The sequence below is a fragment of the Mollisia scopiformis genome (genome assembly GCF_001500285.1).
Source record: "Mollisia scopiformis unplaced genomic scaffold LY89scaffold_39, whole genome shotgun sequence".
NCBI lineage: Eukaryota > Fungi > Ascomycota > Leotiomycetes > Helotiales > Mollisiaceae > Mollisia > Mollisia scopiformis.
This window is the reverse complement of record NW_017263619.1, coordinates 174802-200584: the sequence shown is the minus strand read 5'-3', so window position 1 is coordinate 200584 and position 25783 is coordinate 174802. Positions and strand designations below refer to the sequence as shown.

At 47.0% G+C, this 25783-nt stretch overlaps 12 protein-coding genes across 12 annotated transcripts; 6 read left to right on the top strand and 6 right to left on the bottom strand.

Moving 5' to 3' along the window:
• The first annotated feature begins 123 nt into the window (after window positions 1–123).
• Window positions 124–1086, top strand: LY89DRAFT_631956 (ribosomal protein S12). Its single transcript, XM_018211291.1, has 3 exons — window positions 124–426; window positions 476–769; window positions 846–1086. Exons 1-3 carry the CDS (start codon window positions 274–276, stop codon window positions 915–917), a joined length of 519 nt encoding a protein of 172 aa, XP_018061340.1. The 5' UTR covers window positions 124–273; the 3' UTR covers window positions 918–1086.
• A 1737-nt stretch (window positions 1087–2823) lies between these two features.
• Window positions 2824–4643, bottom strand: LY89DRAFT_374684 (glycosyl transferase). The gene is made up of 4 exons (XM_018207079.1): window positions 4352–4643; window positions 3474–4301; window positions 3137–3425; window positions 2824–3090 (listed from the first exon to the last, which is right to left on the bottom strand). The coding sequence occupies exons 1-4, from the start codon at window positions 4400–4402 to the stop codon at window positions 3023–3025; spliced, it is 1236 nt and encodes a 411-aa protein (XP_018061339.1). The 5' UTR covers window positions 4403–4643; the 3' UTR covers window positions 2824–3022.
• A 118-nt stretch (window positions 4644–4761) lies between these two features.
• On the top strand, window positions 4762–8080 carry LY89DRAFT_790076 (uncharacterized protein). Its single transcript, XM_018223330.1, has 4 exons — window positions 4762–4913; window positions 5015–5237; window positions 5295–7349; window positions 7397–8080. Exons 2-4 carry the CDS (start codon window positions 5110–5112, stop codon window positions 7686–7688), a joined length of 2475 nt encoding a protein of 824 aa, XP_018061338.1. The 5' UTR covers window positions 4762–4913; window positions 5015–5109; the 3' UTR covers window positions 7689–8080.
• A 210-nt stretch (window positions 8081–8290) lies between these two features.
• On the bottom strand, window positions 8291–10476 carry LY89DRAFT_726110 (HET-domain-containing protein; the record flags this gene model as incomplete). Its single annotated transcript, XM_018219029.1, has 2 exons — window positions 10222–10476; window positions 8291–10015 (listed from the first exon to the last, which is right to left on the bottom strand). The coding sequence occupies exons 1-2, from the start codon at window positions 10357–10359 to the stop codon at window positions 8291–8293; spliced, it is 1863 nt and encodes a 620-aa protein (XP_018061337.1). The 5' UTR covers window positions 10360–10476.
• A 1272-nt stretch (window positions 10477–11748) lies between these two features.
• On the bottom strand, window positions 11749–14107 carry LY89DRAFT_743310 (MFS general substrate transporter; the record flags this gene model as incomplete). Its single annotated transcript, XM_018220938.1, has 11 exons — window positions 11749–12123; window positions 12173–12333; window positions 12381–12524; window positions 12663–13022; window positions 13074–13081; window positions 13234–13297; window positions 13355–13378; window positions 13428–13602; window positions 13650–13701; window positions 13756–13832; window positions 13883–14107. The coding sequence occupies 11 exons, from the start codon at window positions 14105–14107 to the stop codon at window positions 11749–11751; spliced, it is 1665 nt and encodes a 554-aa protein (XP_018061336.1).
• A 306-nt stretch (window positions 14108–14413) lies between these two features.
• LY89DRAFT_743309 (uncharacterized protein) lies at window positions 14414–16529 on the bottom strand (the record flags this gene model as incomplete). The annotated part of the gene is made up of 6 exons (XM_018220937.1): window positions 14414–15009; window positions 15059–15327; window positions 15376–15621; window positions 15678–16214; window positions 16277–16354; window positions 16405–16529. 6 exons carry the CDS (start codon window positions 16527–16529, stop codon window positions 14414–14416), a joined length of 1851 nt encoding a protein of 616 aa, XP_018061335.1.
• A 183-nt stretch (window positions 16530–16712) lies between these two features.
• On the top strand, window positions 16713–17117 carry LY89DRAFT_374431 (uncharacterized protein). Its single transcript, XM_018207078.1, has one exon. The coding sequence runs from the start codon at window positions 16809–16811 to the stop codon at window positions 17025–17027; it is 219 nt and encodes a 72-aa protein (XP_018061334.1). The 5' UTR covers window positions 16713–16808; the 3' UTR covers window positions 17028–17117.
• A 90-nt stretch (window positions 17118–17207) lies between these two features.
• LY89DRAFT_743308 (uncharacterized protein) lies at window positions 17208–18323 on the top strand (the record flags this gene model as incomplete). Its single annotated transcript, XM_018220936.1, has 1 exon — window positions 17208–18323. The coding sequence occupies one exon, from the start codon at window positions 17208–17210 to the stop codon at window positions 18321–18323; it is 1116 nt and encodes a 371-aa protein (XP_018061333.1).
• Window positions 18324–18689: 366 nt separating this feature from the next.
• Window positions 18690–19226, bottom strand: LY89DRAFT_692060 (uncharacterized protein). The gene has a single exon (XM_018216461.1). The coding sequence runs from the start codon at window positions 18902–18904 to the stop codon at window positions 18731–18733; it is 174 nt and encodes a 57-aa protein (XP_018061332.1). The 5' UTR covers window positions 18905–19226; the 3' UTR covers window positions 18690–18730.
• Window positions 19227–20250: 1024 nt separating this feature from the next.
• On the top strand, window positions 20251–20922 carry LY89DRAFT_602176 (uncharacterized protein; the record flags this gene model as incomplete). Its single annotated transcript, XM_018210233.1, has 2 exons — window positions 20251–20752; window positions 20810–20922. The coding sequence occupies 2 exons, from the start codon at window positions 20251–20253 to the stop codon at window positions 20920–20922; spliced, it is 615 nt and encodes a 204-aa protein (XP_018061331.1).
• Window positions 20923–21638: 716 nt separating this feature from the next.
• Window positions 21639–21967, top strand: LY89DRAFT_743306 (uncharacterized protein; the record flags this gene model as incomplete). Its single annotated transcript, XM_018220935.1, has 3 exons — window positions 21639–21664; window positions 21737–21888; window positions 21954–21967. 3 exons carry the CDS (start codon window positions 21639–21641, stop codon window positions 21965–21967), a joined length of 192 nt encoding a protein of 63 aa, XP_018061330.1.
• Window positions 21968–23341: 1374 nt separating this feature from the next.
• LY89DRAFT_726106 (uncharacterized protein) lies at window positions 23342–25737 on the bottom strand. Its single transcript, XM_018219028.1, has 4 exons — window positions 24973–25737; window positions 24806–24919; window positions 24627–24759; window positions 23342–24575 (listed from the first exon to the last, which is right to left on the bottom strand). The coding sequence occupies exons 1-4, from the start codon at window positions 25490–25492 to the stop codon at window positions 23501–23503; spliced, it is 1842 nt and encodes a 613-aa protein (XP_018061329.1). The 5' UTR covers window positions 25493–25737; the 3' UTR covers window positions 23342–23500.
• Between the last annotated feature and the right edge of the window lie 46 nt (window positions 25738–25783).

The following is a 25783-nucleotide window of genomic DNA, read 5'->3' as shown; positions in this document are numbered from 1 at the left end:
AAGGAATGCAGGTGTCGTCCAGATGAGAAGCTATACAATCACATGATATGACATCCGGTCGTTTTTTCATCTCTTATTATTATATTGGAATTACTCTCTCTTGGATAACTACATGGCTCTATAGTTCGAAATTCTGCTGAAGTCCTTCGCCTGCAAGCTATGAAGTTCTGATTGATTTGATCTAACACGTGACTCCTATCTTTCCTCCAAAAATTGAAGATCTCACGACATCGAGCTTGAGAGGTTCAGACAGCAACGACACCCTGCACAACCATGGCTGTCTCAATGCTCCGCAGATTCCTAATGCCATCTGTACGGATGCCAGTTTCATTCACAGCGTCCAAACCGACAACAGCTCTCTCCTCTCTGAGCCGCAATTTCTCCTCGACTCCAATACCATTCGCAACCTACAATCAAGTCGCGAAGGTACCATGTCCTGCTCAGCTTGAATGTCTCCTACTAACCAACTGATCAGGGATGCCGTAAACAACAACGCGCACGAAAAGCCGTCTCTCCAGCCCTCCGAGACGTCAATGCCCCCGAGCTCAAAGGCGTTTGCTTAAAGGTCGGAATCACGAAACCCAAGAAACCCAACTCTGCGGAGCGAAAAACGGCAAGAGTGAGATTAAGCACGGGGAGAGTGGTGACGTGTTATATTCCCGGAGAAGGACATAATGTGCAGCAGCATTCTGTGGTGCTGGTTAGAGGAGGAAGGAGTCAGGATTGTCCTGGTGTGAGGTATCATTTGGTTAGAGGGGCTATGGACTTGGTGAGTTGCGATGCTCTTAGGGACTCTTGGATTTTACCAGGCAAAGTTTGGGAATAATGCTAACGGAATACTGTAGGGTGGTGTGGGAAACAGAGCTACGAGTCGATCGAAATACGGAACGAAAAAGCCAAAGAAAGCAGCAGCATAGACCGACAAGCATCTAGGAGACGATAGAGTGCTCTGGAGAGACCTGTGATGAAATGGAATAATGTTGGCATAAGTCTGCATTGGTGGCGTTCAAGGAGGCTGCTGTGTGTAGATGTATAGTATTGTATACTACGAATAGAGCTGGCAAAGCCCACCCACAATAGAGGGCGTGCATTTTCTGTCAGCGAGTATTCCTACTTTGATAAAGCTCTCAACCTGTCAAGCACCTTTTTACATCTCGCAAGTTATGGAAAAATTTCAGGCTTCCAAGAGCCAAAGTACATGCAGGAAGAAGTGGTCATATATCTCGTCATTTACGGTTTCTGCTTCCGTGGAAGCATTTTTTCTCACCGCTGACGCCTTTCCCTGTTACCAAATTTCTACAAAGGGTCCATCATCACATTGTCCATCAATATGCCAGGAAGCAGAAACATCACACCCGGACAGTTGAGATAACCTTCTCCTGTTGGCCTGCTCCTATTCTTTTCACAACTACTCTCCTAGCCCAAATGTCGTATATTCATATCTTCGTGCCAATTTCGTCACCTCCCTAGCCTTCTTGTCATTATTTCTGGTCGGTAGACTCCATGCTAGACCTCGAACTCCTCGGTGAGCCAGGACCAACAAATAACCGAATCGTCAAGTGCGCCCTCTCATTTATGTTGTCATTCGCTTTGCTACTCTCCTCCGAGCCTCCTACTTTAGCAGCATCTTCGGCAACCTCTGCTTGGTTTTCTGTTTGGTTTTCTCTGAAAATTGCTGTGAATGTAGTAGAGCGGACTCCGGCGATCACACGATCATCCGTGATAGTACATCCTTTCAAGACGATTTGACTAGTACCAGCATTTTTCCTCGCTGCTTCAAGGTATGTAATAAGTGTCCTATTTCGGATCATCAGTTCTTGAATTGCCAGGAGGGGTAGTTCTCTATCTTACTTCGAAGCATCATCACTAGCTTCCGCCAATGTGGTCGGTATCACTTCAGCGGCGGACCATTCTCTCTCATATATCGACATATTGCCCTTTGATCGGCGTTGAAGATTCCATTCTCGAGGCGTGGAATACCCGATTACTTGTATCTTCCATGACGTGTCTGAGACTTTCGATAATAGTGTTTCTTTTGCTGGGTGTCGGTTTTTGGATATGTGTCACGTGTAAAGGGGAATGTTCTGTGGTGGCTGAGACTTTGTTTTTGGGGAGATGTCCAGGCTGTGGTCTATGCAGGTGTGGTGGCATCCGAATTTCTTCAGCTGTGCAGGTAATGGAAGCAGGTGAACTTGAGGGGCGCAGTGGTAGAAGTCAATGATTAGTACTCATGTCTGGGACTTGATGTGCAATCTCGAGAAGGACTTCCCAAATTGTGTGAAGTAGTTGTGAGAACCATCAACACTTATTCTTCCGATGCAGCGTTTCGACGCACAGGGCTGGGGAAATTTTTGCTTCTAGAACAAATATTGCCAATATCTCTCGCATCGCCAAGATCTCATGTCCAGGCTGGCTTTCATGATAGACATGATCTTGCAGTTCAAGACAGCATGTAGCAGAAACCGAATCTGGACTTTGAAGAACCCTCACCGCCTTTGCATTGGACGTCGTATGCTTTGCAAAGTTTCATTTAAGGTGAGATACGCTGTTCTCTTTGGACACTCAAAGGACTTCAATGTTTGGATATGTTTTGGGCTAGGATCTCGAGGAGAAAGTCAGAAATGAATCCAGTGCTTTTAGCTATGTCGTTGTTCCAGAAGAGCTGAGTGCTTTGGTCCACAAAGTACATTTGGGTCAAATCCAGGGAATGGTACAAGTTAGCCTGAACGTCCCTCAAAAATCTTCGGGTCTTGCATTGCTGAGATAGATTTCGTTACATGACTTGCGAGCATAGCACTCGCAAATAAATTCTCAGATTAAATGGTGCAGTCCCGATCACCAACATTTGAGTATCAACGCAAACGAAACGTTTTTGGCCTAACCTGTCCAATCCCACGAACCTATATCTACATACGCTTGAGTTCGAAGTTCAACACACCAACGCCGCCCTATCATGCCGGATTAGATCCTCAAGCTGCCCCAAAGAAATGCTATCCCCTGAAAATGCACATGATGTTGCTTATTAGTCTTGTTGATTTTCATAACCCTCTGGCTTCTCCATGCCGTTAATCTCAAAGAATCGAGATGTACCTGATTTTGTTAGAGGATAATACATAATCAGAATTGGTACACTTACATGAATATCCCTTCCAGTCGAAATTGTCCTTTGGATTACAGTGACATTTTAGATCCAGACGAGTTTTCTCGCCAGTTGGGCAATGAGTGAAAGGAACGTGGTAGTAAGCAATGTCATTGAAGAAGTGAATCTCTTCTTTCTTGAGCAGGAGACTGGCAGCAATCGAATGGACCGGAGCATCACCCCATCGTTCGTAGAAGAATCCTCCATCCTGATCGAGGGACTCGAAGTAATCGATGTAGGCTTGCGATCGGAGCCAATTCAAGTTTCCGACTTCAAAATTCGACCACTAGATACCGTTAGTGCCTTTAGAACCCACAAATACTGCAAAACTCACCATATGGCAGTGATTGTATGTATCTCCACCATCATCACTCAAGAAGCCCATAGAGTTACCCTCGGCGATATGTTCGGGATGTGCCTTCATGAATTTCTTGGTGCTATCCCATAGTGTCGGAATAGTCTCAACGTATTCGTAAAGACTCAATACGAAACTGTACTTCTTCTTGTTATCCGACATGAATTTGAAAACGTCATAGTCGATGTCACAAAAGAGCTCAATGCTTGGCTCAACTCTCCAGTACCATTCGTAGTTCTGCATCAAGGGCTGACGGAAGAAGAAGCCTGATTCGAAACGGCACATATGACGATAGCTGACAGAGTCTCCGTAAATGATCTTGCGTTGCGCCATATCCTCACGGACTTTTCGTGCTTTGTCCTGGTCGATGTGTTCTGGGAAAGACCAATGCTCCTTTGGAATTTCTCCATAGTGTGTAGTTCCAGATACGAGGGAGGTGGTAACCTTCTTGAAAGTCGCATCGAAAGGCTTATCGTTCAAGAACACCCAGTCGTAGTGGTACTTTCTGTTGAATCGATCCTCGACTTGACGAATAGATCTAGCAATCTCCCATATATCTGAGTTTCGTGCCAAAGTAACGAACGTCGCATTCATCTTGGGGCCGTCCGCAGTCGCAGGTGGGAAAGCACCCAAATTATTGGGCGTCGTGCCTGTCAAAGATGTCGATGAGTCTGTTGAAGGCGATGGAACACCTGTCGTGCCGGCTTTTGGTATGCCATTGTAGTCTTTATTTCCACCTAGTATCTGCCCCGGGGAAGGTAATCTTTGCGTCGAGGAGGAAGAAATAAAGTAGAGGACAGCAAGCCCCTTAATGGGGATTAGCATCGCAACACCATTGGGAGGAAAGTCAGACTCACAAAGAAGGCGAAGAGAATATATCTCAAGTATCTCGCAGTGCCTGATGCCATCTTGGCAAGATTGATTTGGATGATGTGGTTTGAACGGAAGAGGCCGTAACCAAGAATCAGTCGTCAGCACCCAAAAGGCTGCGACCAAACGACTACCCAAAGACGTTCTTAAAAAGAAGGAAGAGAAATTGACACTGCGAATGTGTCGTTGTTGAGAAGGAAGAAAGAAGAGCAGTGTAAAAGGGGTCACACCACACGCGTCAGCCAGAATAGGAGTCGACGATAGCGGTGCGAAAGAGAGTTGCTGCCCGTATTCAATGCAGGGCGAGCATGGTTCTCAAAGACTCCAAACTGAAAGGGGCTTAGCGCGTTTATTGCCATGAGCTCAAACCTCAAACCTCTCGAGCCCCACTCCAAACACCATCACCACTTTTCGATAGCAATTGGAACCGCAGATACAATTCTATTCTTTTGCCTTCTTGGCCGGCTGGTGTTCCGACCTCAATCTTTGAGCTTTCGAATATCTGCCTTCTCCTTGATCTTTCTCGAGTCAACTCGACTTCCACAAAAGGTATGTACAAGTTGGTCACCGATTCCGCGAGTTTACATTCAACTTTGTTTCATTGTCCTCCACAAGACTGTATCATCGCCAAGCTGACGCCAAGCACCCAGATACAGAAATCACTTTACCCACACGTACTCGTTCGCTCTTGTATGGAGGCTCTGCAATTATAGCTGCGAGAGAATTCTGAAGAGATCAAGGAACCATGTCGTTCTTCCGTTTCGACACCAATCTGCCCCGCGATCGCGGACACAACAGTGGTGCGCCTGGCTTCTCACAAGCTGCAGATCCTTTTGCAGGCTTGTCGGGAAGAGACAATGACGATGATGATGCGTGAGTTACGCAGTGGGATTTTTTGGCATTTCAAGTTACTGATGCTTTGCCCCTCAGACTCGATTTCGAGGATACGTACGACGGACTAGGTGACCAGTTAGATGAGACAGATGATGCTTTCAACGACGATACATTCGGTGGTGGTGAGGCGGTTGCTGCGAAGAAGCCTGTGGGCATGGACTTTGACTTCTTTGGACAAACTGCAAAGGTGTCGGATGCTATCAGTGAAGAACAAGCTCGATTCAGTCGTCAACCGCCCCCTGCTAAAGTTGCCCCGTCGACCTCAATGTTCACACAGCCGTCTGCAAAGCCTGCAAGAACTGGTTATGAGCGGTACAAGGAACCTGAATATATGCCCGAGATGCAAGTTGATGCCAATCTGTGGGGCGTTGCGCCAAAGCGTTCTACTCCAGTTGTGGCTCAACCGCTTGAATCACCTTCAACTCCTGGTCTTGCCTCTGGCGGCCGCAAAATGATGAGTCTCGAGGAAGTCGAAGCTGCTATGCGGGCACAGGCCAAGAAGCCAGCCCCAGCGCAAGCCCCTGTCCCGCAACAAGCCCCGGCACCTTCTCATCCTCAACATCCGCAACAATACTCACAAGCTCCCCCGCAGCAGTATCAGCCTTATCCTCAACAACCTCGAAATCCAGATTACCCAGTTCAAGGCAGCGGTCCACCAAGAGATGACGCTCGGTCGGTTCCGGTTCCACAACCAGTACAAATCTTGCAACGGAACCAACAACAGCCGTCTCCTTCCCAAGCAGCACCACCGCAGCCAACCCAAATCCTCCAGAACCCCAATCGCTATTCTGCTGAACAACAAAATCGGGCTCCTGCTGTACAACATCCAGGCCACCAATCACGCCCATCTGGCTCCCGACATATCATCACCCATCCACAACAGCTAGCTAATCTTACTGAAGAAGAGAGGGCTGCTTTTCTGATGGAAGATGCAAAGCGTGCAAAGAGAAACCACAAGATCTTCCTACTCTCCAAAGACAACGGTCTGATGACTCCGCAAGACAAGAACTTCATCACTCGAATCCAGCTACAACAATTGGTCACTGCCACTGGTAACCCAAATGAGCACGGTACAGATGCTGGCTTATCCGAGGATTTCTACTACCAGGTCCACAATCAAATTCGAGGTGGTCCTCGTCAGCACCCTGGTCAACCTCTAAGTAACTTCGCCCAGACCTATCTCTTTCAGACGGGTGGCCGGCATGGAGGCATGCGACGTCAAGCTCGGGGCGGCGATAACCACATGCAACGGATGGAGCAACAAGTCCAACGAGCCGTTGAAGCTGCCAAGAACAAGCCAAAGAACAAGCAGTTGGTTATCGAAGGCAGCTTAGGGAAGATCTCTTTCAGTAACGCAAAGACCCCGAAGCCCTTGCTCAACATCAAGCGTCCTGAGAGTGGAACAGATGGACACAGACCTGGTAGCTCTGCTCGTGATCGCAGACCGCCTGGTGTCAATGGTAGTGACAGGAAGACCGTCTTGAGGGACATCGAGAACGTCTACAATACGTTGATGAAGATGGAAGATCACGCTCGTCATATGCCTCCTCCTATTACTGATGACATCAACCCGGAGCTTGTTGGTCTACATATGGATTGGCAAGAAAAGGCAAAGTCTCTGAACGAACAACTGTGGCAGCAACTCAAGATTCACGAACCAATCGGGGGCCCTAGTACGCATCCTTTCATTGCTTTCTTATCCTACAGCAAGGGTAAGAAGGCCATCCCCAGAGTGTTCCGTCACATTACCCAAGAACAGCGCACTACCATTTTGACTATGATTGTGGTACACTTGGATCAGTTGGATGTTGTCCGACAAGCTATACTCTTGCCAGGAGAAAACCAAGTCAATGCTGCAGTTCGTGAGCAAGTGGAGCTATTCTCGTTAGCAGTCATGCCTCCACTTTTCGGGTTTCTCAATGAGGCTGAATTGAACATTGTTGCCGCTGTTTTGGGTGTTATCTGCTCTCGCGTCAACGTTGACGTGATTGCACGAACTAGGATTGGTGTCAGCATGTTGACCATGATTTTGAGTCGTGCCGAGCTCATTAAACAAGGTGGTGATATTGCGGAACAAGAATGGGAGCACTGGTAAGATCGATTGAGTACAGACCGAATATGCACTAACTCGCTTGTAGGGTCGGTCAATACAACACCTTATTTGACTTGCTCGAGCCTACGCTGCCAAATATTTTCCCGGGTACAGTCCATACTGGCGAGGATGTCTATGTTTGGCAATTTCTTGCCGCAATTGGTATTGGTGCCAGCCCCGAGCAGCAGCAACGACTTGTCATGGCTGTCAAGGATCGTGTCATGGAGACTGTTGCTCTCTCCAAGACCCTTCCTGCAGAAATGTCGAGCCAACGATTGGCAAACGTCAACCTCTTCATGCGATCTATTGGATTGGACGTCGACCTGCTTGTTGCGTGAACGAATAACGTGACGTGTTTCTAGATTTATTAGCATCCAATTTTTCTTTTCGGTTTTTAAGATATTTGAAAGGGTGGCAAGCATTGGAAGAAAGCGAGTGGTATTTGATTAAGATGCCATACATTTGCTTTTGAGAAGCATTGCACTGTTTGCGTAGCGACTATAGCATGTCAGTCACTGGAAGTGACCGAACTTATGATTGGAATGAGAAAAATGAAGCGGCTGTCTTCTGGAGTGAGCGAACATACATTTATGGTCTACTTCTCACGGCTTGATGAGATCCAACCGGGCACTATGATGCTTTGCAGCATAGGATGGATGGTGGTCTCCAAATCTGACACAGATGGCGAGACATTTAAATAATAAGTAGCAATAAAATAAACATCAATGAGGCCCCAGTGGCATGGTACATGTTTGTGATGCCCTCTGTCCAAGGGAAGTTGCTACGCTCAGTGGTTACTGATTCTACGCAAACTTTGATGTATCGCGCTGCCTAGTATTTTTATTCTTTTGTACTCAAGTTTTGATCAGACCCTCTGTTTATGTTCCACCAGGTTAAGCGCAACAGGGGTAATGACTTAAAAAGCTTAAGATTCTATTGCTCAACTCAGTACAACCAATTTCGAACTTGTCTCTGCCTCTTGCCAGTCATTTCTGTGGATTATTGCGATGCCCATTCTGACTGCCACACGGCAATGCGGTCCCTCCTTCCAGTCAACGAGCATGATATTGTAGCCGGACTGATGCTCACATCCATCAACATGCTTGATACCTTTACCAATTCTTTTATTAGGGTAACGAGGATCAGTGCCTGGCGTCCACACCTGTTGGCATGTTTCGTCTTCAGCGTTTTGAATATGCTTGGACAGAAGGATAAACTCCGCCTGGCTGGCACTACGTGCCTCAAACCATGGCTTTGGCACCCATATTCCACCTACGTTCTTTCCTGACCTTGCTCGGATGTGACACAGAGACCATTGCTTGCAAAAAGCACAATCTTTAGTATGATCCTCATGAGCATACGCCCCCTGCGCCTTAAGGTCAAAATAAGCGGTAGCGGCAGTAAAGCGCAAGAGACCTAAGGCACGTTCGTCCATGATAACATCTTCCGATTGCGTTGACTCGCTGCTGTGTATAGAAGTTGGCGAATGTTTGTCAACTTGGTCCGAAAGCGGATTTTTCGGATTCACTGAGTAGTGAGCAGGCGGGTGCCATTCTACCAGACCTGTCACCTCCTTCTCACATTTCGCACCATACACAACCCCGCCGCGCCAAGAGACCCAAGCCCAAGTCGGAAATGGCAGTCTAACGGTGTGATGATCAAGGATTGCCGCATGTAAGCCCTTCCGCGAACCCTGTTGGAGCTTCAATGGACACCAGAGCAATGCGGCATCGAGATTTTCGATGGGCAAGCCCCAAGCGAAGCCGTTCTGGAACTGAAGTTGGAATGCTTTCGTAATTCCTGTAAATGCCCATAGTGCATCTGTTTCGAGTGTAAGATTCCTAGTCGAGTAAGCTTCAACGGCGTCAACGTATTGGTTGAAATCGCATCGTATGAAAGTATCTGGGTAGTCGCGAATATGGCACAACGCATTACCTACAGGAGCTTTCGGCTCAAGCGGCTTAGCACCAACCCAACAGGAATCTTCGCACCACTCCTCGGACTTGCACTGGAAGTATGTTTGATAGGGTGTGAAGACGAGGCAACGCGAGGACAAGAATCCTTCCTGGAATGTCCAACCACGAGATGACCAGTTCAGCATGCGTATAGCAGAGACAAGATCCGACTGAGTTGTGACGAACCGTTTGCCACGAATGACCTCGCTGTGTTGGAGCAATTGACGGGTGTCTGGTTGCACGCCTGGTATACAAGCATTTGAACCACATTGACAACATGCACTACTGGTGACAATAGTCAGAACAGCAGCATTGTATATCTGATCCATGTTCGACATTTGTTCCAGCTTATCCTGCTCATCGTCCATAAGGATGCACAAGCGGTCAACCCATAGGTACCGCTCGCCCATTCTGGCAACCGCGTCAAAAGCATCCTGGATCGTTCTTATCATATCCTCACCTTTCAAACTGTGAGAGGCTCGCAGATCTCCGATGTTCCGGCTGGTCAAAGTGAATTGTTCCCAAGAACCCCAAACGTAGCTGAGAGTTAGGTACCGCTCGTTCGTGGTGCTATCCACAAGCTGACGGTTCAGCACGTCTATGAGTCGAATCTTTCTTCCCGTTTCTGATACCAAGCTAGACTGACTGCACCGATCGCCATGTTCCGTCTCACAGAGATGGAGCCAATTCCTCAGAAGGCCAAAGTCCACCTGTCGGGTTTATCAGACGCCCATAAAACCCATCGTGGTCTTCATTCAGGCTAGAAGCTGAGTTTTGCCCAGGAACGGAAGGAGATACTTCTTCGATACATTGTCGAATAACATGGACGCCGCTTCTCTTATCCCAGGCAAACTTTCCAGCGCTGAAGTGAAGTTCAATGCCCACAGAAATTCCCGTAAAATCTTTTGAAAATTACCTTGCAACAAACCTCACACAAGTCGTCCGTGGGGTCTGGTTGTAATGAAAGGCCGCGAAGTGTTGTGGACAATGGGGTGAGATCTACGCATTGTAAGGGTAGATCATGAGAATTTCGACTTTCGACTTTGTCTTCCATCTCAGCAGATGAAGGGTCTCGATGCGAGGATGTCCCTGGGTTGGGATTAGCTGGAATGTGGAATTATGTCCTTGAACATGGAAAGAAGTTCGGCTAGCGTTGACGATTACCCTTGGGGTTATCAAGAATGAAACACTAAATATGAATTGGGGTTGGCATGAAATTTATCTTCCTCTTGTTGAATTCGCCTGACTTTAGGCAGCTACTCGGTCGACGATAATCAGAGCCTTGCATGCAGGTGGTCATCTGCTTATTCCCGCCACAACCACACCGAAGCAAAATGACATGCCTTTGTAACATTTCACAGGCGTTCTTACTTGTTCAGTGATCTCACTTCTCTGACTGGATTACTTCGTGCTACTTTTCTATCAGAATACTAGATATCTAATTCTCTACTTCTTCACCCTTGATTATATTCTCCATCAAAAGGTACTCCTGGTCAAAATATGAGACACGTAGATCGTAAGTCTCTTTTCAACATCCTTTATCGATTGGCAGCCTCGGACATTTGTATTGTTTTTCACGACAAATAGGGAATCGGTGAGGCTTAGCGTGTATTTTACAGAGAGGCTGCCACGGCATCTCGCAGACACAGCCTCTTCACGACATGCCATTTCACCGAGTCATAATGTCTTCCAACCAAAGAAATCCGGATTTCCATAAAAGGCAGAATATGTTATCTATCCTGCTGTTTGATAGAGAATGACGAGGCTCACATCGCGGGGTAAGGTTGTATACATCCAGTATGCCTAGGTAGATGCTCATGAAGAATCTAGCTCAACGATCCGGCTCCGTGGTTAGCTTATCCAAGTACAGAGAATATCTTAGATCCACTGCACCATTGTCTCATCAAGATGAATGAAGTACAGAATTTTCTTCTTGGAAAGAGCTTTCTTTGGAGTCCGCTTCAGTGGATGACAATAGAGCGTAGGAATTCAAAAATCGGATTTTTTATGCCGCTTTTCAAACCCTATTTGGAAGTGACAACTCTCTCCGCATTTCGCGCGATTGGGGCCATTCGCACGATTTGCGCTATCCGCGCCGGCATCGATAGCAACATGTCTTTCTTGACGCACCTCGAAATTTGGGATTCGATTTTCTCAACGAAGATGAGTACCATTTTCGTGAACAAAGATCAAGTGCAAAATGAATAGCGAGAAGTGGTGGCTTCACTTGACTTGATGATGATTGGCTGAAAAGCGCTAAGAACTTAAAGGAAGTCAATTTCCAAAACAACATCTTAGAATGTGAAGACTCCAGTTCTTCTTGGGGTCAATATTAAACTACAAAGTGGATGATTATCTTAGTGCAATGTAAGAGTGGAAATGCTTGGTCTAAAACATGCCAAGACGCACACCAATATACAACAAAAGAAATGTTTCGCTTCCATCATGCCTCTGGCTTTACCACTTTCGCCTTCTTCACACTTTTCCACCCCATACCCCACGCAAGGAAGAACGTCGCAATGCTAGTTCCAATCGTGATGTAGAACACATAATTGATGGCGTGATCATAAGCCAGTATGACACCTTCTACAGAAGCCGCGGGAACAACACTCCGGAATCCCGTGGCGCCTGCCTTCAACACAGCTTCGACATCAACTCCCGGAGCGAACTTTTTGAGGCCGTCCTTCAGATTGGTTGTGAGGTCCGTGTCAGCAAAGCTGAGGAACAAAGAGCCTCCGAAGGTCTGGGTGAAGACTAGGATTGCCATCGCAGTCGAAGTTTGTTCTTTCTTGATGGAGTTTTGTACGGCGACCAGTGGCTATGAGCCATTAGTCTGCGAGCACGGGTGTCGTGAGAAGGGAACTTACGGTTTGCATGCCGATGCCGCGGCCAAATCCACCCAATAGCATGTATCCTACCCACTTTGCTGTAGACGTGTCTGCCTTGAATGTGCTCATGAGGCCTGAGGCGATGGATGTAAGAGCCCCTGCTGCGACAGCCCATGGCAGGTAGTAGCCAATTCGACTAACTGCTCATTGTTAGCACCTTTATCCTACAATTGAATAAAATACCCACTCAAAACTCCCGATAACATAGCCCCGAATATTTGAGTTCCAATGAGGGGTAACATGTAGATGCCACTGAGGGTCGGCGTTGCATCACGGACGGTTTGAAAATAGATGGGGAGATAATACGCCCACATCATCATACCGGAGTAGACTGCAAGAAGTTAGTATATACTTTCATAAAGCAACCAAGAATTGAGTCCTCGGAGAATGGATAAAACTTGTTCAAGAGTCCAAATATGGCATATATGAAAAGAGGTAAGGACAAGAAACAAAGAAAGGGGATTGTTACAGAAGAACATGAAGAGGCAGGAAACCCAAACGGTCCTCTGCCTCAGCATGGAAAAAGGAATCATAGCTCGATCTCCAACGCGACCTTCCCATAGAAGGAAGAGTATAAAATTGACCCCAGAACCACAGAAGAGACCAATGATAGTTGCGCTATTCCATGCATATTTGGTGCCGCCCCATTGTAAAGCTAGGAGGCACATGATAGCCGAAGGAGCGAAGAGGAGGAAGCCCGGGATATCGAATGAGTGTAGAATTTGAAGCTTGGTCCCCTTCAACGCTGTCTTGGCTGTGTTGTCTGGAATTCGAATGAGGCAAAGGATGCCCACGACTACTGCCCCGCAGGGCAAATTTATAAAGAAACCTGGGGTATTGGTCAGTTCGAGGACATTTATGAGGATTCAAAGATGCATACACCATCGCCTATATCAGAATCTCGGAGTCAGTAAACTTCTTTTGTGTGCTTTGGGAGTACATATGCAAGTCTCAGGAGTGCATTCAAAGCACCAACACCAAAGTATGACTCCCAAGATAGCAAGGAACAGGAAATTATCATCCAAGAACTTGAGACTTACCAAGTCGTGTATTGTGTTAGAGAACCGCCAATCAGAGGGCCTAATAAGACTCCAAGTTGGATTGCTGAGGTAGTCACTGGTCAGTCAAAGCCCCTTTCGTCAAATAGACATCACGACATACTGGACATCATGAAACCGAAGTACACTAAGCAAAATATGTTAGCGAGTTCACTGTGAAGAGTCATTACACTTACTAGCACGTATCTCTAGAGGGACGGCAGCAGAGAGTATAGTCAGAGCCCCATTGACCAACCCTGAAGTGCCAAGCCCGGCTACCGCTCGACCAACAATCAACATGTTGGATGATTGGGCAACTCCACAGATGAGTGATCCTAGTTCGAAGACGCCAAGGAAGGCCATGAAGGTATACTTTTTTAACATCAGAGAAACTCACTAGCCTTCCAAGTGGGACTTACCTTGCTGACGAACTGAGTGTAAAACTTTCCTGTCAAAGGCTGAAGAGAACAACTGGAAAGCTATGAGTGATTGAGATACAAAAGAGGAGAGGTAATTAACTCATACCTGGCAACCAGGAATGCACTACCGTACCACCCAACATCAGCCACCGAGTGAAATTGATCTGTAATCTTGGGTATCGCCTAGTTCGAGAGTATTAGTCGGATCTCACTTTCCACGTCATTTGACCTACAGTGACAATGATGGAAGAGTCCAAAAGCATGAGGAAAGCCGCCAAGGTCACAGTCCCGACGACTAGTAGACGTTTGATCCCCTCGATATACTCTGGCTCTTCATCATCGTTGTTGTCTTGTTTTGTAGGATCTTCTTTGAGTGATTCTAGGTTGGCTTGGCTTTGGACATCGTCGCTTCGTTTCTCGTCGGCACTCGGGTTATTGATTCCGCGATTGTCTTCCATCTCTCTGTTCCGGTCAAGAGATCGATTATTTGTTGATTCCATATCCGCGATGTTGGATAGGAGGGGCCCGGGATCTGATGCACGGTTTGAGCCGGGGGGCGGTAATGTCGAATCGGTAAGGACTGGAGGACACCAAGATTATCCAAGTACATCAGAACGAGAGAGTGTTTTATCATCAGATGGTACAAATCACAATCGGAGTATGTGGTTCATTCGGTTCCGGTTGGCAGGGGTTCAGGTGCTGCTAGCATTCCGTGGGGGCGGCAACGGGATCCTAATAGACCTCCGCTCCGGTGCCTTATCCCGTCAACCAAAACTCTGGTATGCAAAGTTTTGATCATCCCAGGAGCCTAGAACATCCATCATGAAGGCGTCATCGAGCAGATCAATGTCTCCTATTTGCGGGTAAGCAGGAAATGTGTTGTCCCGATTCACCTCTAGTTCAGCTGCCTCTTTCTTTTCCCAGTAATCCTTGACCCGATGAAGGTGTTTCCCGCCTCTCGTAAACCAATCCTGTTTTTCTGGCTTGTGAGTGTCGAACCCCAACACAACAGCAGCTTGTTCGAATTGAACTGCAAGTTTGCCGAGCAAGTCGCAAAGAGAAATAGTCTGTCGACACGAGTCCAAATTCCAGTCTGGGTGTTCAAAGGTGACGAGCTTATGTGACGTGAATAATGAATGTCTAAATAGGCATGTGTCAGGCATCGACAGGCTCCGGAATTTGTTAGGTGGGGTTGCCAGGAATGTGTCGAAAAAGGACTTGACGGCCAGGAGGCATGAATAGACAAGTTCTAGACGCTCAAAGCTGGGTGCGATGGGCCCCAATTCTGCCGAGTATGCTGGGAAAAGGCCAATCTTGTAAAGGTATATGTCCATGTAATCGCATACCAGCGATAGTTTGACTACCAGTGTTATTATCCGATATGATATGACTGCAATCGAAAGACTTACAACTGCGCTGGATTTGGTCTGCTCTCTTCGCTCGAAACATTCGCAATTGTTCTTGGATTGTCTTCACAAAGAAAACTGACGGTGTTGTGCTTAGTGGTGATTCACCATTCCAAGGAGCCTGATTCATCCTTTCTACTATCAATTGCGATTCAACGAGTGCACATGCATGTTCATCGTTCGGATCGTTAGAAGCACTCAACACTTGATAACAATCTTCGATGTACTTCGTCACTCTTGGGGGTTCTGCGGTATAGAGCAGTGAAGATGCGCTAGATCATGTCAGATGATGAATCGTAGATCAGCATGGCTGGACTTACATCGACGATAGGTAGAAATATGCTAGCAACGCTCGTCGTACCTCCGGAGTGTGTTCCACGGTCTCAAACGACTTGATTTTGAGGCGGAATTGGCTCGTACTTGGTACAGCGGCTTCGAACAGATTGGTATCATTGGCTGAGGCTTTCATGCGCGAAGGCCGATTAAGTTCTAGATCATTGATCAAAACGGAGGCGGAAGCAAAGAGAGCTGTTTTCTGGCCTTTATACATGACAAGATGATATGACCTATCAGAAAATCAGCAGAGTTCAAGCTGTGTGGATGGTTGGACAGGAAGAGGTACCATGCTATATATGTGAGGATACCGAGAAGCATATCCAAGTCTCTCTCAGTATGCACATACATTCTACTGGCCAGAGTTTCCATGACGAGGTTCGTCATCACATTTTTCTGATCTGTGTTGCCACTCGTGATTGCCATAATGCAAAGGAAAAAGAATGGTCGGTCTCGGCGTAGATCGGTCGCGGTTACAGACTCTTCAAGTCGAATGAATGGAAACGACGGACACATCTCGTTTTTGAAGATGTTTAGGAACATCTCGACTTCTTGAGCACTGAGCATCTCATCCACCGGGTGTGAGGATGGTGGGGTGGAGACCGATTCTGTAGAATAGGATCCAGTGTTGAGCATAGATGAAGCAGCGATGCTGCTATCTAAATAAGCATCCGAACCCATCTCATGGCTGCCAGATGATTTGTTCAGATGGTCGTGCACCGTCGGATCACCGAACGAGCTGCTTTGGGCTTCAGCACCCAGCTCTCGTGACTGGATCAACGAGACTAGACCATCCAGCTTTTCTTCTAACTTTTTGACATAAGCTCTATTGAGCGAAAGAAGAATTATCAGTGAGGAATTTGAGATGGAAGTTCCGGAGGTGCTTACCTTGTCTCACCAGTCCGTCTTGTTCGAGTCCGTTCCCGAACTACGGCTTGCTCGCACGTTTTTTGTAGTCGAACACACCTGGTGCTATGTTAGCCTTTCTGAACAGGGTCGAGGTTCTCGATACTCACCTTTCACATTTTCCATCAAGGCCAGGGACAAGCACGCATCCTGCTTTAGCACGGGCGCATGGGATGCAGGCACGGTGACCTGGAGCACGGCTTCTGGTAGGAAGAGAAACGTTTGTATCCTCCATGATATTACTATAATGGAAGATGTCTTTCTAGCAATTCTTGGAAGATCAATTCATCGTTGTGAGCATTAACGCGTTGTCGGCGTGGAGTGAGTTTCCTGATCCAACGCTAAACCCAAATTGAAATTCGTTCATGGGGGATTTTTAGGCTTAGCTCGACTGCCCTGTCCTCTCTAATCCTTTTGACGACGGATCATCATCTCTACATCTGAGGTATGAATATGCTGCGTTATTAGCAGAATCGCCCCTTCGAACTCGGCGGCATAATTATCTATCTGTTAGATGCTGCTATTTTTTCCAGCAGCAATTATGCAGCATTCGGATCTTTTGGCTGCTCCGCAACCCAAATTAGATTTGAATTTACGATGTCTAAGATTATTGCATTGCCATGGAATCCCAGGATCTTCAGGAAGCAAGCTGGAAGAAAAATTTCGAGAGGGGTATCTGGAGGGTCCTAATATTTTGAGAAAATGGAATCCGTCATTCAACGTCATCGCGTAGCACTTTACTTTAGAAAACAACGACATGCGCTGGAAAAGGATTAGAGACAAATGCTAACGGCACCTAGACCGCACATAAAATCACAGAACTTCTCTCTCTCTGCATGGTCACTTTCTTTTCACAAAACTTCTTTGGATTCGAGGCAGCATCGTCGAACAAGTCGCAGCCACTCAGCCCAAAATGGCACCTACAGATGCTGTACAAATCAAGTCAGAGACTTTCGAATCCTCTTCCTCTGAAGCTCTCACAAGAATCACGCAACGGAGTACTGAGCGTCTCTCTCCGTCTTCAAAAGTGGTCTTTCGCCGATTTCGTCGACATGCCTCCTCAATGATGGAGACCCAAGCTGCTGGCGAATCTTGCTGGGAACTGTTGGAGCAAGAATATCCCGATCATCTCGAGTGTTATTACTGTCGAGACATGCATTCCATGGATGAAATACACAAATACGCGACTGGGTCGGCTGAAAGTATTGTCTTCTCAGACCCGTGCTGGAAAATGAATAGCAGAGTACGCACAGCAACATTCATTCATCCGAATTTTAGTTTCACCGTTTTCCGAATGATCATGAAACGTCATCGCCAAGGAAAGAACTGCGACAAGGAGTTGAATTTGCTTGCTTACCGAAGTGGAGCTGTAAGAGAAGGTGCTCAAGTCAAGCAAATCGTTGCTGTACCGAAGATCGTCGATGGGAGAATGTTCATGCGCTCACAGACTATATATGTCATACCATCGAAAGAGGGAAGTCAGATGTACCTTGTGTGTAACAATCTGGTCGAGTGTCCTCATACGGATGCGTTCAGTCGTGACAATGGAGAAGTCACGCATCGACTGTACCAAAGGCTTGCTGCCATTGAAACGATTCCGAGAGGTCGTTTGGAGAAGGTTATGAGTTGTCAGTGCAGATTCTGTCCGACTGAATTCGAGATCAACCTGCAGAGGTTCGAAGGACAGAGTGCTGTCATTGTCGTCAATAAATGGCAAGATCTCGGAAGTGGATTGTCTCCCCTTCCTACAGAATTGCCTCCTGTAGTTGGCCCGTCCAAAGTCATCCGCAGGGCTCGAAGAGCAGAAACGCAAAACCTCCACCCTTCGCCACGAGCCGGATCAGAGGATTCCCAAGCTGTTTCTACTCTTGAACACAAAGAAGTAAAGGAAGTTTTCCGCAAGAGCAACTCGATGCTAGCCAGAATCAACAAGGCCCAGGATTCTTTTTGGTGGGGATACCTTGCCGCATTCGGTTGTGAGGAACTACCCTGGCAAAGTACAAGGGAGGGAAGTGGGGATCGATTGTAAGCATGATGAGTATTGACTTGTCGAGGAAGAAGAAGCCAGGTGGATGAATGTACTATATAGTAGGAAAGTATGGAGACGTGAATATTCACTGGATTTAGATTCCATGCCATTATCTAAGTTCTTCTTCGTCTCAATTGCCCTCTGCCATTCGATGTTGGGTATCTAGAGAAAAACATGTGGGTTCCTCAACTACGGAATTCTACTCGGAGGTGAAAAAGAACTCTGCCACACTTCATTCACGGCGGTGGTCTAGGAATTGACACCTTGGTTATTAATGTGGTTGAGCACCTGGCTGGAGACAAGTGTGTCAAGAGTACAACAAAACTTGCATTTGTCTGAAATTTTTGCCTTCTCTGTAGTCTCTGGGCTCGATTGAGGGCTTTTTGGTACATACTCTTGCAAAGACGCTAGCGAATGAAGATTACTGGTAGATAACCCTCCTCGGGAGGAAATCTTCGAGAACTCAATATGTCTTTCACAAGTGCTCCGTATAGATCTTTCTTGACTTGTTCGTGATCGCAGATACTACTCCATCCCTTCTTCATTCTCTTGCCGCCTCGCAAGACTACCAGGCAGGACATGGTCCGCGCTGGACATCATCGACTGTGCAGAGTGTCAACACCACAATTCTCGTCTTCTTCAATCTCTCGGAACAATAGGATGAACGGATAGGCAGAGCGGAAAGATTGTGTCTCGACTGTCACAAGTACTACTTTTCAATTTTATGGAAAAGTGTACTCTGGTAAAATATCTACGCTCGTTAGTGAGAAAGCATGCTAGTAGAAGAAAAAATGAAGGAAGAGAAAGGAGCTAAGCTACAAGTAACAAGAACATTGGGGGCGAAAAAATTATGTTCATGATTCAACATTTGTCATCGAGTGACTGACAGCGTTTGATACAAACATGGCGGCACGTGGATCTGAAAATGTCGTGGTGCAGGATCACCATTGCCAACATGAGTTTCAGTAGCATTGATTAGGAATCTTGGTTTGTCATATGTAAGCCTTCTTTCCTTTTGGCACCTGGCTCTTTTACGCAGAGAAGCTATTGCTTTTCTCCCTTGAGCTTCCGTTGACCACGGAGACTGAGAACAATGTTCTCTCCAGCCATGAATGTCCATGGAAGTCCAATGTCTGTATGCTTCGTAGCTGCTTGTTCTGCTTCTATGCTTGGACGACGAATGTATAATTTCAAAAATACTACATTGTCTATGAGAATCTAGGACATCTAGAAAGCTAACTAAGCGAATGACCCCAAGAGTGAATTGTATCGTCCTAGCTCTCCTTGATATTCAGGGGCTCGGCTCGGCACTTCTTGGCCCTATGTGCCAAGACTACTCACATGCCTTATCAACTGGCTCCCACAACCCCGCCAAGCCTTCTATCATCCTTCTTTGCTCAGTCTCAACCACGAAACCTATGTCGTGCATGCGGGGTCCGGCGTGCGCCGTTTCTTAAACATCCCAATAGAGAAGGTAGACCTGTAGCCAAGAATCTCAAACCAGGACTTAGAGCTGCAAGTGCCTGATTTCGGCACCATGTGCCGGAGCGATTCGATAAGGGATCTGAAACCCCTGAGATAAGCCGGGAGGCACGGAGGGCAAGTAAGCTTAAATCTGAGGGGATCTGCCGGGGAATGCTTGGAAGGCAACTGGATGAAGTTTATTCGTCGGAGAAAAGACTAGATGTAGAAGCTCGGATGAGGTGCCAAGAAGGTAATCTGGCGCGTGCTGTCAGGGAGAGCGATTGCTGGTTGAGAGATCCTGAGAGAGATGAGGTGCGGTGATCATATCGGGTAGTTTGGTAGGACAACGTGGGACAGAGTATGTCTTCAAGCTGAAGTATAAAGTGCCGCGTATCCTACGGAGAATTGTTCTTGTTGCTTAAGCAATTCGCTCCATCTAATTTTGTCTGCCCTGCTGTCCACGATGCATTCCTTCTTTCTGCTGAGCACTCTACTTCTCTCCTCCGCTGTTCTCTCGACGCCCATCCCAGCCCCGACAGGAATTCCAACCACAACTGATGCTAAGTCCGAACTCGCATCTCTCACAGTAGCAGTCGCTGGCTCGCAGAGCGGCTATGCACGCGATTTGTTCCCAACCTGGATCACAATTTCCGGAACATGCGATACTCGAGAAACGGTTCTGAAACGTGACGGCACTAACGTCGTTGTCGATTCGGCTTGCAAGGCTACCTCCGGCACGTGGGTGTCTCCATATGATGGAGCTACATGGACAGCAGCTAGTGATCTTGATATTGATCATCTTGTGCCACTGAGTAACGCTTGGAAGAGTGGTGCTAGTGCTTGGACAACAGCACAGAGACAGACTTTTGCGAATGATCTGACGCATCCTCAACTTCTCGCCGTGACGGACAATGTGAATGAGAGTAAAGGCGATAGTGGACCCGAGGATTGGAAGCCACCTTTGAGTAAGTCGCTCTCTGTTCGGTCGAAAACATTGAAAGGCGCTTGTTGACAATGAGCAGGCTCATACTGGTGTACATATGCGAAGATGTGGGTGAAAGTCAAGTCGGTGTATGATCTCACGATCACTTCTGCTGAGAAGACGGCACTCACGAGTATGTTGAACACTTGTTGATCGGAAGTGAAGCATGAACATATGAAAAGAGATGAGAGGAGATGCGATACGATGAGACGAAACAAATTGAATGAATGGTGTTGGGAAACTTTTCAGTGAAGGATTTGTGCTTGAAGAACGGATTGCGTTTTTGAGACTGAGACACCGAGGTGGCCAGCGGAGGACATTCGAGCTAAAGAGGAATATTTTAAGGACATGACTTAGTGAAGAGTATGATGAACGAAACAAAAATAGGCGCAATGTGTGTGAGAGAGACCGAGTCTTCAAGCATTCTCAGTAGTGCTTTTGTGCAGATATTTCTTCGAAGTAATGTGCAAACTTCAGACTAGGAAAGAGGACCTACTTCCACTACTGTAAGTGAGAACAAAGTTCAGCTTACTCGAGCTCTGATAGTTCTGTCTCTGTTGTCTCCAGATAGAAAGTTTGCTTACTGTAACTCGGGTCACCCAGTTCAGTATTATTCAGCACAGCCAGCCCACAAGCGGAAAAGAGTTTAGTGTCGGCAGCTACTCGGCTATCTGGTCGAGATCTGGGGCCCCACACCACGAAGCTCCCTGCCTGGCTCGTGTGCGCTACTCAACAGCTCCAATTGCCTCCCAACAACTCATTTGCCACCTGCCCATACAGTTGTCCTTCTCCTTCTCCCACCAAGCTCGACACCTTCTACTACGAATCTCCTTCAGTCCCCTCGACATTGAAAGCAGAACTTGTTCACCATGGCGCCACCTAGATCCGGTATGCCGTAAGTGCCCCTCCATACCCCCTTCAGCTCCTGTGGACAGGGATAGCGTGTGCTAATATCAATGACCGGTAGACGTGGAAGAACCCCTTGGCTGATTGGAGCTGTCGTGGGTACGGGCGCTCTGTTCATTGGCCTAAAGTGGAAAGCTGTGCTGGCGAGAAGTGAAGCTGCGAAGAAATCGGGGACGAAAGAGATCAATTATTCTGTGGCTCCCAATCGAAGTGGTACCTTTCCCTCACAAATCTGCTGTGATCGACATAGGCTTCTGCTAACGTATGTTATGGTACAGGTGGCGGGGTTTGATCGATAATGAAGCAGCTAAGACGGACGAGACAATCGAATTAGAACACGAATAACACCTGTACGAGGAGAGAGGGGACACGTATAGATTGGAACACTCAGTGTGATTGGGGGTTGGAATTCTATTGCGCTGGAGTTGGTGGTGAAATTTTGCTATTGTAGCCTTCGAGCTATGAACTAACTTATAATGCAATCTTTAATGCTCGCAGACCTCGCAAATGGACATATTGTTTGTGGTTCTTGGGATACATGGATACAGGAGGCTTCGTTGTGGAATCCAATCAGATCAAGAAAGATATAAGAATGCTGGAATAATCTTCAAGTGGAGGAGGGACATTTCTGTCTAGCTACCAAGGCAAGATGTCTGGCGGCGAGAGTGCAAACAACAAGATCCCTGCTTCAATGCTTGTCCTTTCAATAGTCTTGGTCTTCTTGTTGTAATTGTCTAGATATCGGAGTCGATTTTTGAAACACATTAGCATGCCTTCTGATTTGTCAGCTCGGCTTTCCGCACATTACAAAGCGGCAAAGTATCTCACTTTATCCCGAACATTTACACTTATATCTAGGATGTATTGCATTTTAGTTCTCTCATTGTTCGAAGTCCGTTCCATCATATCCCGTGGTGTCCTCATCGGCATCAGACTCCGAGTTGAATTCGATGTCGGCTTCCTGGTAGTCTTCGCGCCAGCCACCTTCGTCTTCTGATTCTGAGATACTTTCATCTGACTATCCTCATCAGTATCATTTGATGAATCGCGATCATACAATCTGTTCCCAATTCATCTTTGACCATTAAATGATCTATTTCTCACTTTCAAAATGTCTGTCGTAGATCCAGTCCCCCACCTCATGATAAGTAGTCTCCTCATATCAATACATCATTAGTGCTATAATATCTGGATGACCTTCAATGTTGGTTTCAAGCAAAGTGATTGATAACCAACAGAAAGAAGGCAAAGGATTTAAGTACAATATATTGGCTTTGAAGTGCTATTACAACCTCCAATGCTACTGGCCCAGAACCGTACTATTGTGCTACATGTAGAAATATTGTTGGATGGGTTTAAATCTGCGTTCTGGTATGGAGAAGTGGAGGAAAGCGCCGCCCAGTTCCCATTGTACCAATTTCGTGCGATTTGTGAGACATGTTGCTCCTCGATGTTCTTCTCAAATGAGCACTGCCAATCCAATGTAGCTAGAAGCCTAAAACGAATATGGCTCAGCTCATCGCTCCTTCTTTGCTTAGATGGCATAATTGATAAGAACAAAATGCCAAGATACCTGGTACGTTGTGATGTCAAACTCATTGATGCACGTTTAATTAAAGCAACCAGTTTACGAGTCAAGAGAGACTGGAGTAATGATCGTAGTTCACGAGAAGGAGAATCTAACATTCTGTAACTGGCCGCCCACGCTGCGTGTACTCATAATATCCATACAAACGAGCGTATCGTGCGTAAAGTCATAACAACCGAAGATATCACCAGCCCTACAACGCTTATCAACAGAGAACAAAAACTACAAAACATCTAACTAAAGCATATCATCACTTTCATTACTGTCATGATCATCATTCATCAAGCCCTCACTCATCGTGGGCAACACCCTATCAAACCGACCCAACACCCAAACACACGCAAAAACCACAACCAACAACGAAGAACTAACCATAAATGGCAACCTCATAACCCAATACTTCATCTCCAGCACCTCCGAGAATGCCGCGCTCCAACTCGCCGTCGAAACAATATTAGCCAACGTCTCCATCATCCCAATCCCCAAATAAATCTCCTCAATCGCCTCCCGACTCTCCATCATCCCCGTACAGAAACTCCTCAAACTAGCCCCCAACCCACTTCCCAGCGTCCATATCGTCATCGAGAAGATGAACCCCACTCTACTCGGCGCGAACCCGATCAACACCACCCCAACAGCGTGCGCCAACACCGAAGCTTTCGTGACGAAAATGTCGACCGAGCTCGAGGACCCGAGTCTAGGCTTCAGGAGCGAGTGCGTGATGTACGGGAGAGAAACGAGGATGATGCCCGAGACGACCATCTCGAATCCTGTGATGGCGTTGACTTCCGCGAACAGCCAGTCGAAAGTAATGCTCCCCCATTGCGCGAAGATGATCCGGATGCCGGTGCCGAGCGTGAGCATGAAGTACGTGAAGAGCGTGTAGCGGGAGAACTTGTTTGCGTAGATGATGGAGTGGAAGAGGGAGAGGGAATGTGTGGTGTGGGAAGCGAGCGCGGAGAATATGGTGCGGAAGAGGGCGGGTTGGGAGTCTGGGTCTTCTGGGGTTAGGGGGCCGATGGGGAGGAGAGAAGTGGTTTCGGAGCTGGATTGGGAGGAAGTTATGGAGTCGGAGTCGTCGGAGGCTGAGTCTTCGGGTGAGGATGGGATGAGGGTTGGTCGTTGGGGAGGAGCGAGGAAGGTGCGTCGTGAGTCGGGGAAGAGGAGGCAGATTGGGATCATGCAGATTAGGACGATGATTCCGATGAGGCATTGGACCCAAACGTTGCGGCGGAGGGTGACGGAGCTGACTAGCATGGCGAAGAATGCGAATAGTAGTTGCAGAGCGCTTAGTCTGTAGAAGACATGGCTCCTGGATGTCGTGAGCGGAAATGGTTAAGAGAGTTGGCTTCGTGATACTTACAGACGCTTCGAATTCACACACTCTGAGATGTAGGTCATGATGAAAGACGCCATAATGACTTGACCTCCGCCAATTATGTCGAGAAATGGTGTCAAGTAAATCCATCGAATGTCGAAAGTATTGTAGAAATAGCCTGTGTTATCAGTCGACATGTTTGAAACGGCAATTTAGTTACTTACAAACCAACGTAAAATACAAGCCAGCCAAAGTAAGACTACTCACGTTCAACAACATGATCTTCTTCTTCCCTAGTATCTTCGCCATCTTCCCGTAGGGTCCTGTAAGAAAGATGGCTGCAAACTTTGCTTAGCAATCGCTCTGGCAGATTAAGTAGAAGATGACTTACGAGGAATGAATCCCAAGACAGCATACAATCCGTTTATCTGCGCGACCTGGGTCTGAACTGGTGCTATTTTGCACAACTCCTCGTCCATCAAGCCATTAAAGCCGATTTGTGCAGGATCATAAGCCCCAAAGTACTTTCTACATGCTGCTTGTTCTATCAAGTACATATGCGTACTTGTCAAACAAACCTCTCCAAAAGCTCCCATTGTACAGAGTATGATAGCTGGCATCAGCGGCGACCTCCCTTCAGGAGGATTCGACACCACCGACCATCGTCGCCTCAGCCCTGTCAACATGGTGACATCAAATATGAACGATATGTACTTGAAGGTAAAAGTCTGACTTGCGACGAATACATAGGAAACTCGAATATGGACAAGAAGTACATCAAGGAAACAAGGGAGGCTGGGGACAAGCTGGGTACTTCTTACAAACCAAGGAGCAACAGGACGGTTGTGGTAGGACCAAGATAGGCAACCCGTTTTGGTGCTAGTACAACTGGGTACACCAACCAACCTCATGCTGGTAGGCACGCTGCTTGACACGTCGTCGGTCGCACTCGGATTGGAAATAGACGATTACGACCTATCTCATTCGGTGCTTGTTTCGTTTGGGAAGCGCTGGCTTCGCAGATTGACTTTTCGTCCGCTTGGACGTCTGGCTTGGCTATTTCTTTTTCCGCTTCCGCGACGTTTTATTTATGCTGATGAGGATTCTGGAGTTTTCGAGAAAGATGATGGGGTCAAAGATGTGATGTTGGCACAGAAGGAATGGAAGGAGGCTGGAATCAGCGAGTTCGGGAGCTTATGTCG

Coding starts and splice junctions, on each gene's coding strand:
- LY89DRAFT_631956 (XM_018211291.1), top strand. CDS start 274: ATGGCTGTCTCAATGCTCCGCAGATTCCTAATGCCATCTGTACGGATG. Junction 427..475: donor CCTACAATCAAGTCGCGAAG/GTACCATGTCCT, acceptor CCAACTGATCAG/GGATGCCGTAAACAACAACG. Junction 770..845: donor TTAGAGGGGCTATGGACTTG/GTGAGTTGCGAT, acceptor GGAATACTGTAG/GGTGGTGTGGGAAACAGAGC.
- LY89DRAFT_374684 (XM_018207079.1), bottom strand. CDS start 4,402: ATGGCATCAGGCACTGCGAGATACTTGAGATATATTCTCTTCGCCTTC. Junction 3,426..3,473: donor CATACAATCACTGCCATATG/GTGAGTTTTGCA, acceptor AACGGTATCTAG/TGGTCGAATTTTGAAGTCGG. Junction 3,091..3,136: donor CGACTGGAAGGGATATTCAT/GTAAGTGTACCA, acceptor TAACAAAATCAG/GTACATCTCGATTCTTTGAG.
- LY89DRAFT_790076 (XM_018223330.1), top strand. CDS start 5,110: ATGTCGTTCTTCCGTTTCGACACCAATCTGCCCCGCGATCGCGGACAC. Junction 5,238..5,294: donor GACAATGACGATGATGATGC/GTGAGTTACGCA, acceptor TTTGCCCCTCAG/ACTCGATTTCGAGGATACGT. Junction 7,350..7,396: donor GAACAAGAATGGGAGCACTG/GTAAGATCGATT, acceptor ACTCGCTTGTAG/GGTCGGTCAATACAACACCT.
- LY89DRAFT_374431 (XM_018207078.1), top strand. CDS start 16,809: ATGCTGCTATTTTTTCCAGCAGCAATTATGCAGCATTCGGATCTTTTG.
- LY89DRAFT_692060 (XM_018216461.1), bottom strand. CDS start 18,904: ATGTCCTGCCTGGTAGTCTTGCGAGGCGGCAAGAGAATGAAGAAGGGA.
- LY89DRAFT_726106 (XM_018219028.1), bottom strand. CDS start 25,492: ATGAGGTTGGTTGGTGTACCCAGTTGTACTAGCACCAAAACGGGTTGC. Junction 24,760..24,805: donor CTTGTATTTTACGTTGGTTT/GTAAGTAACTAA, acceptor CTGATAACACAG/GCTATTTCTACAATACTTTC. Junction 24,576..24,626: donor TGTGTGAATTCGAAGCGTCT/GTAAGTATCACG, acceptor CACGACATCCAG/GAGCCATGTCTTCTACAGAC.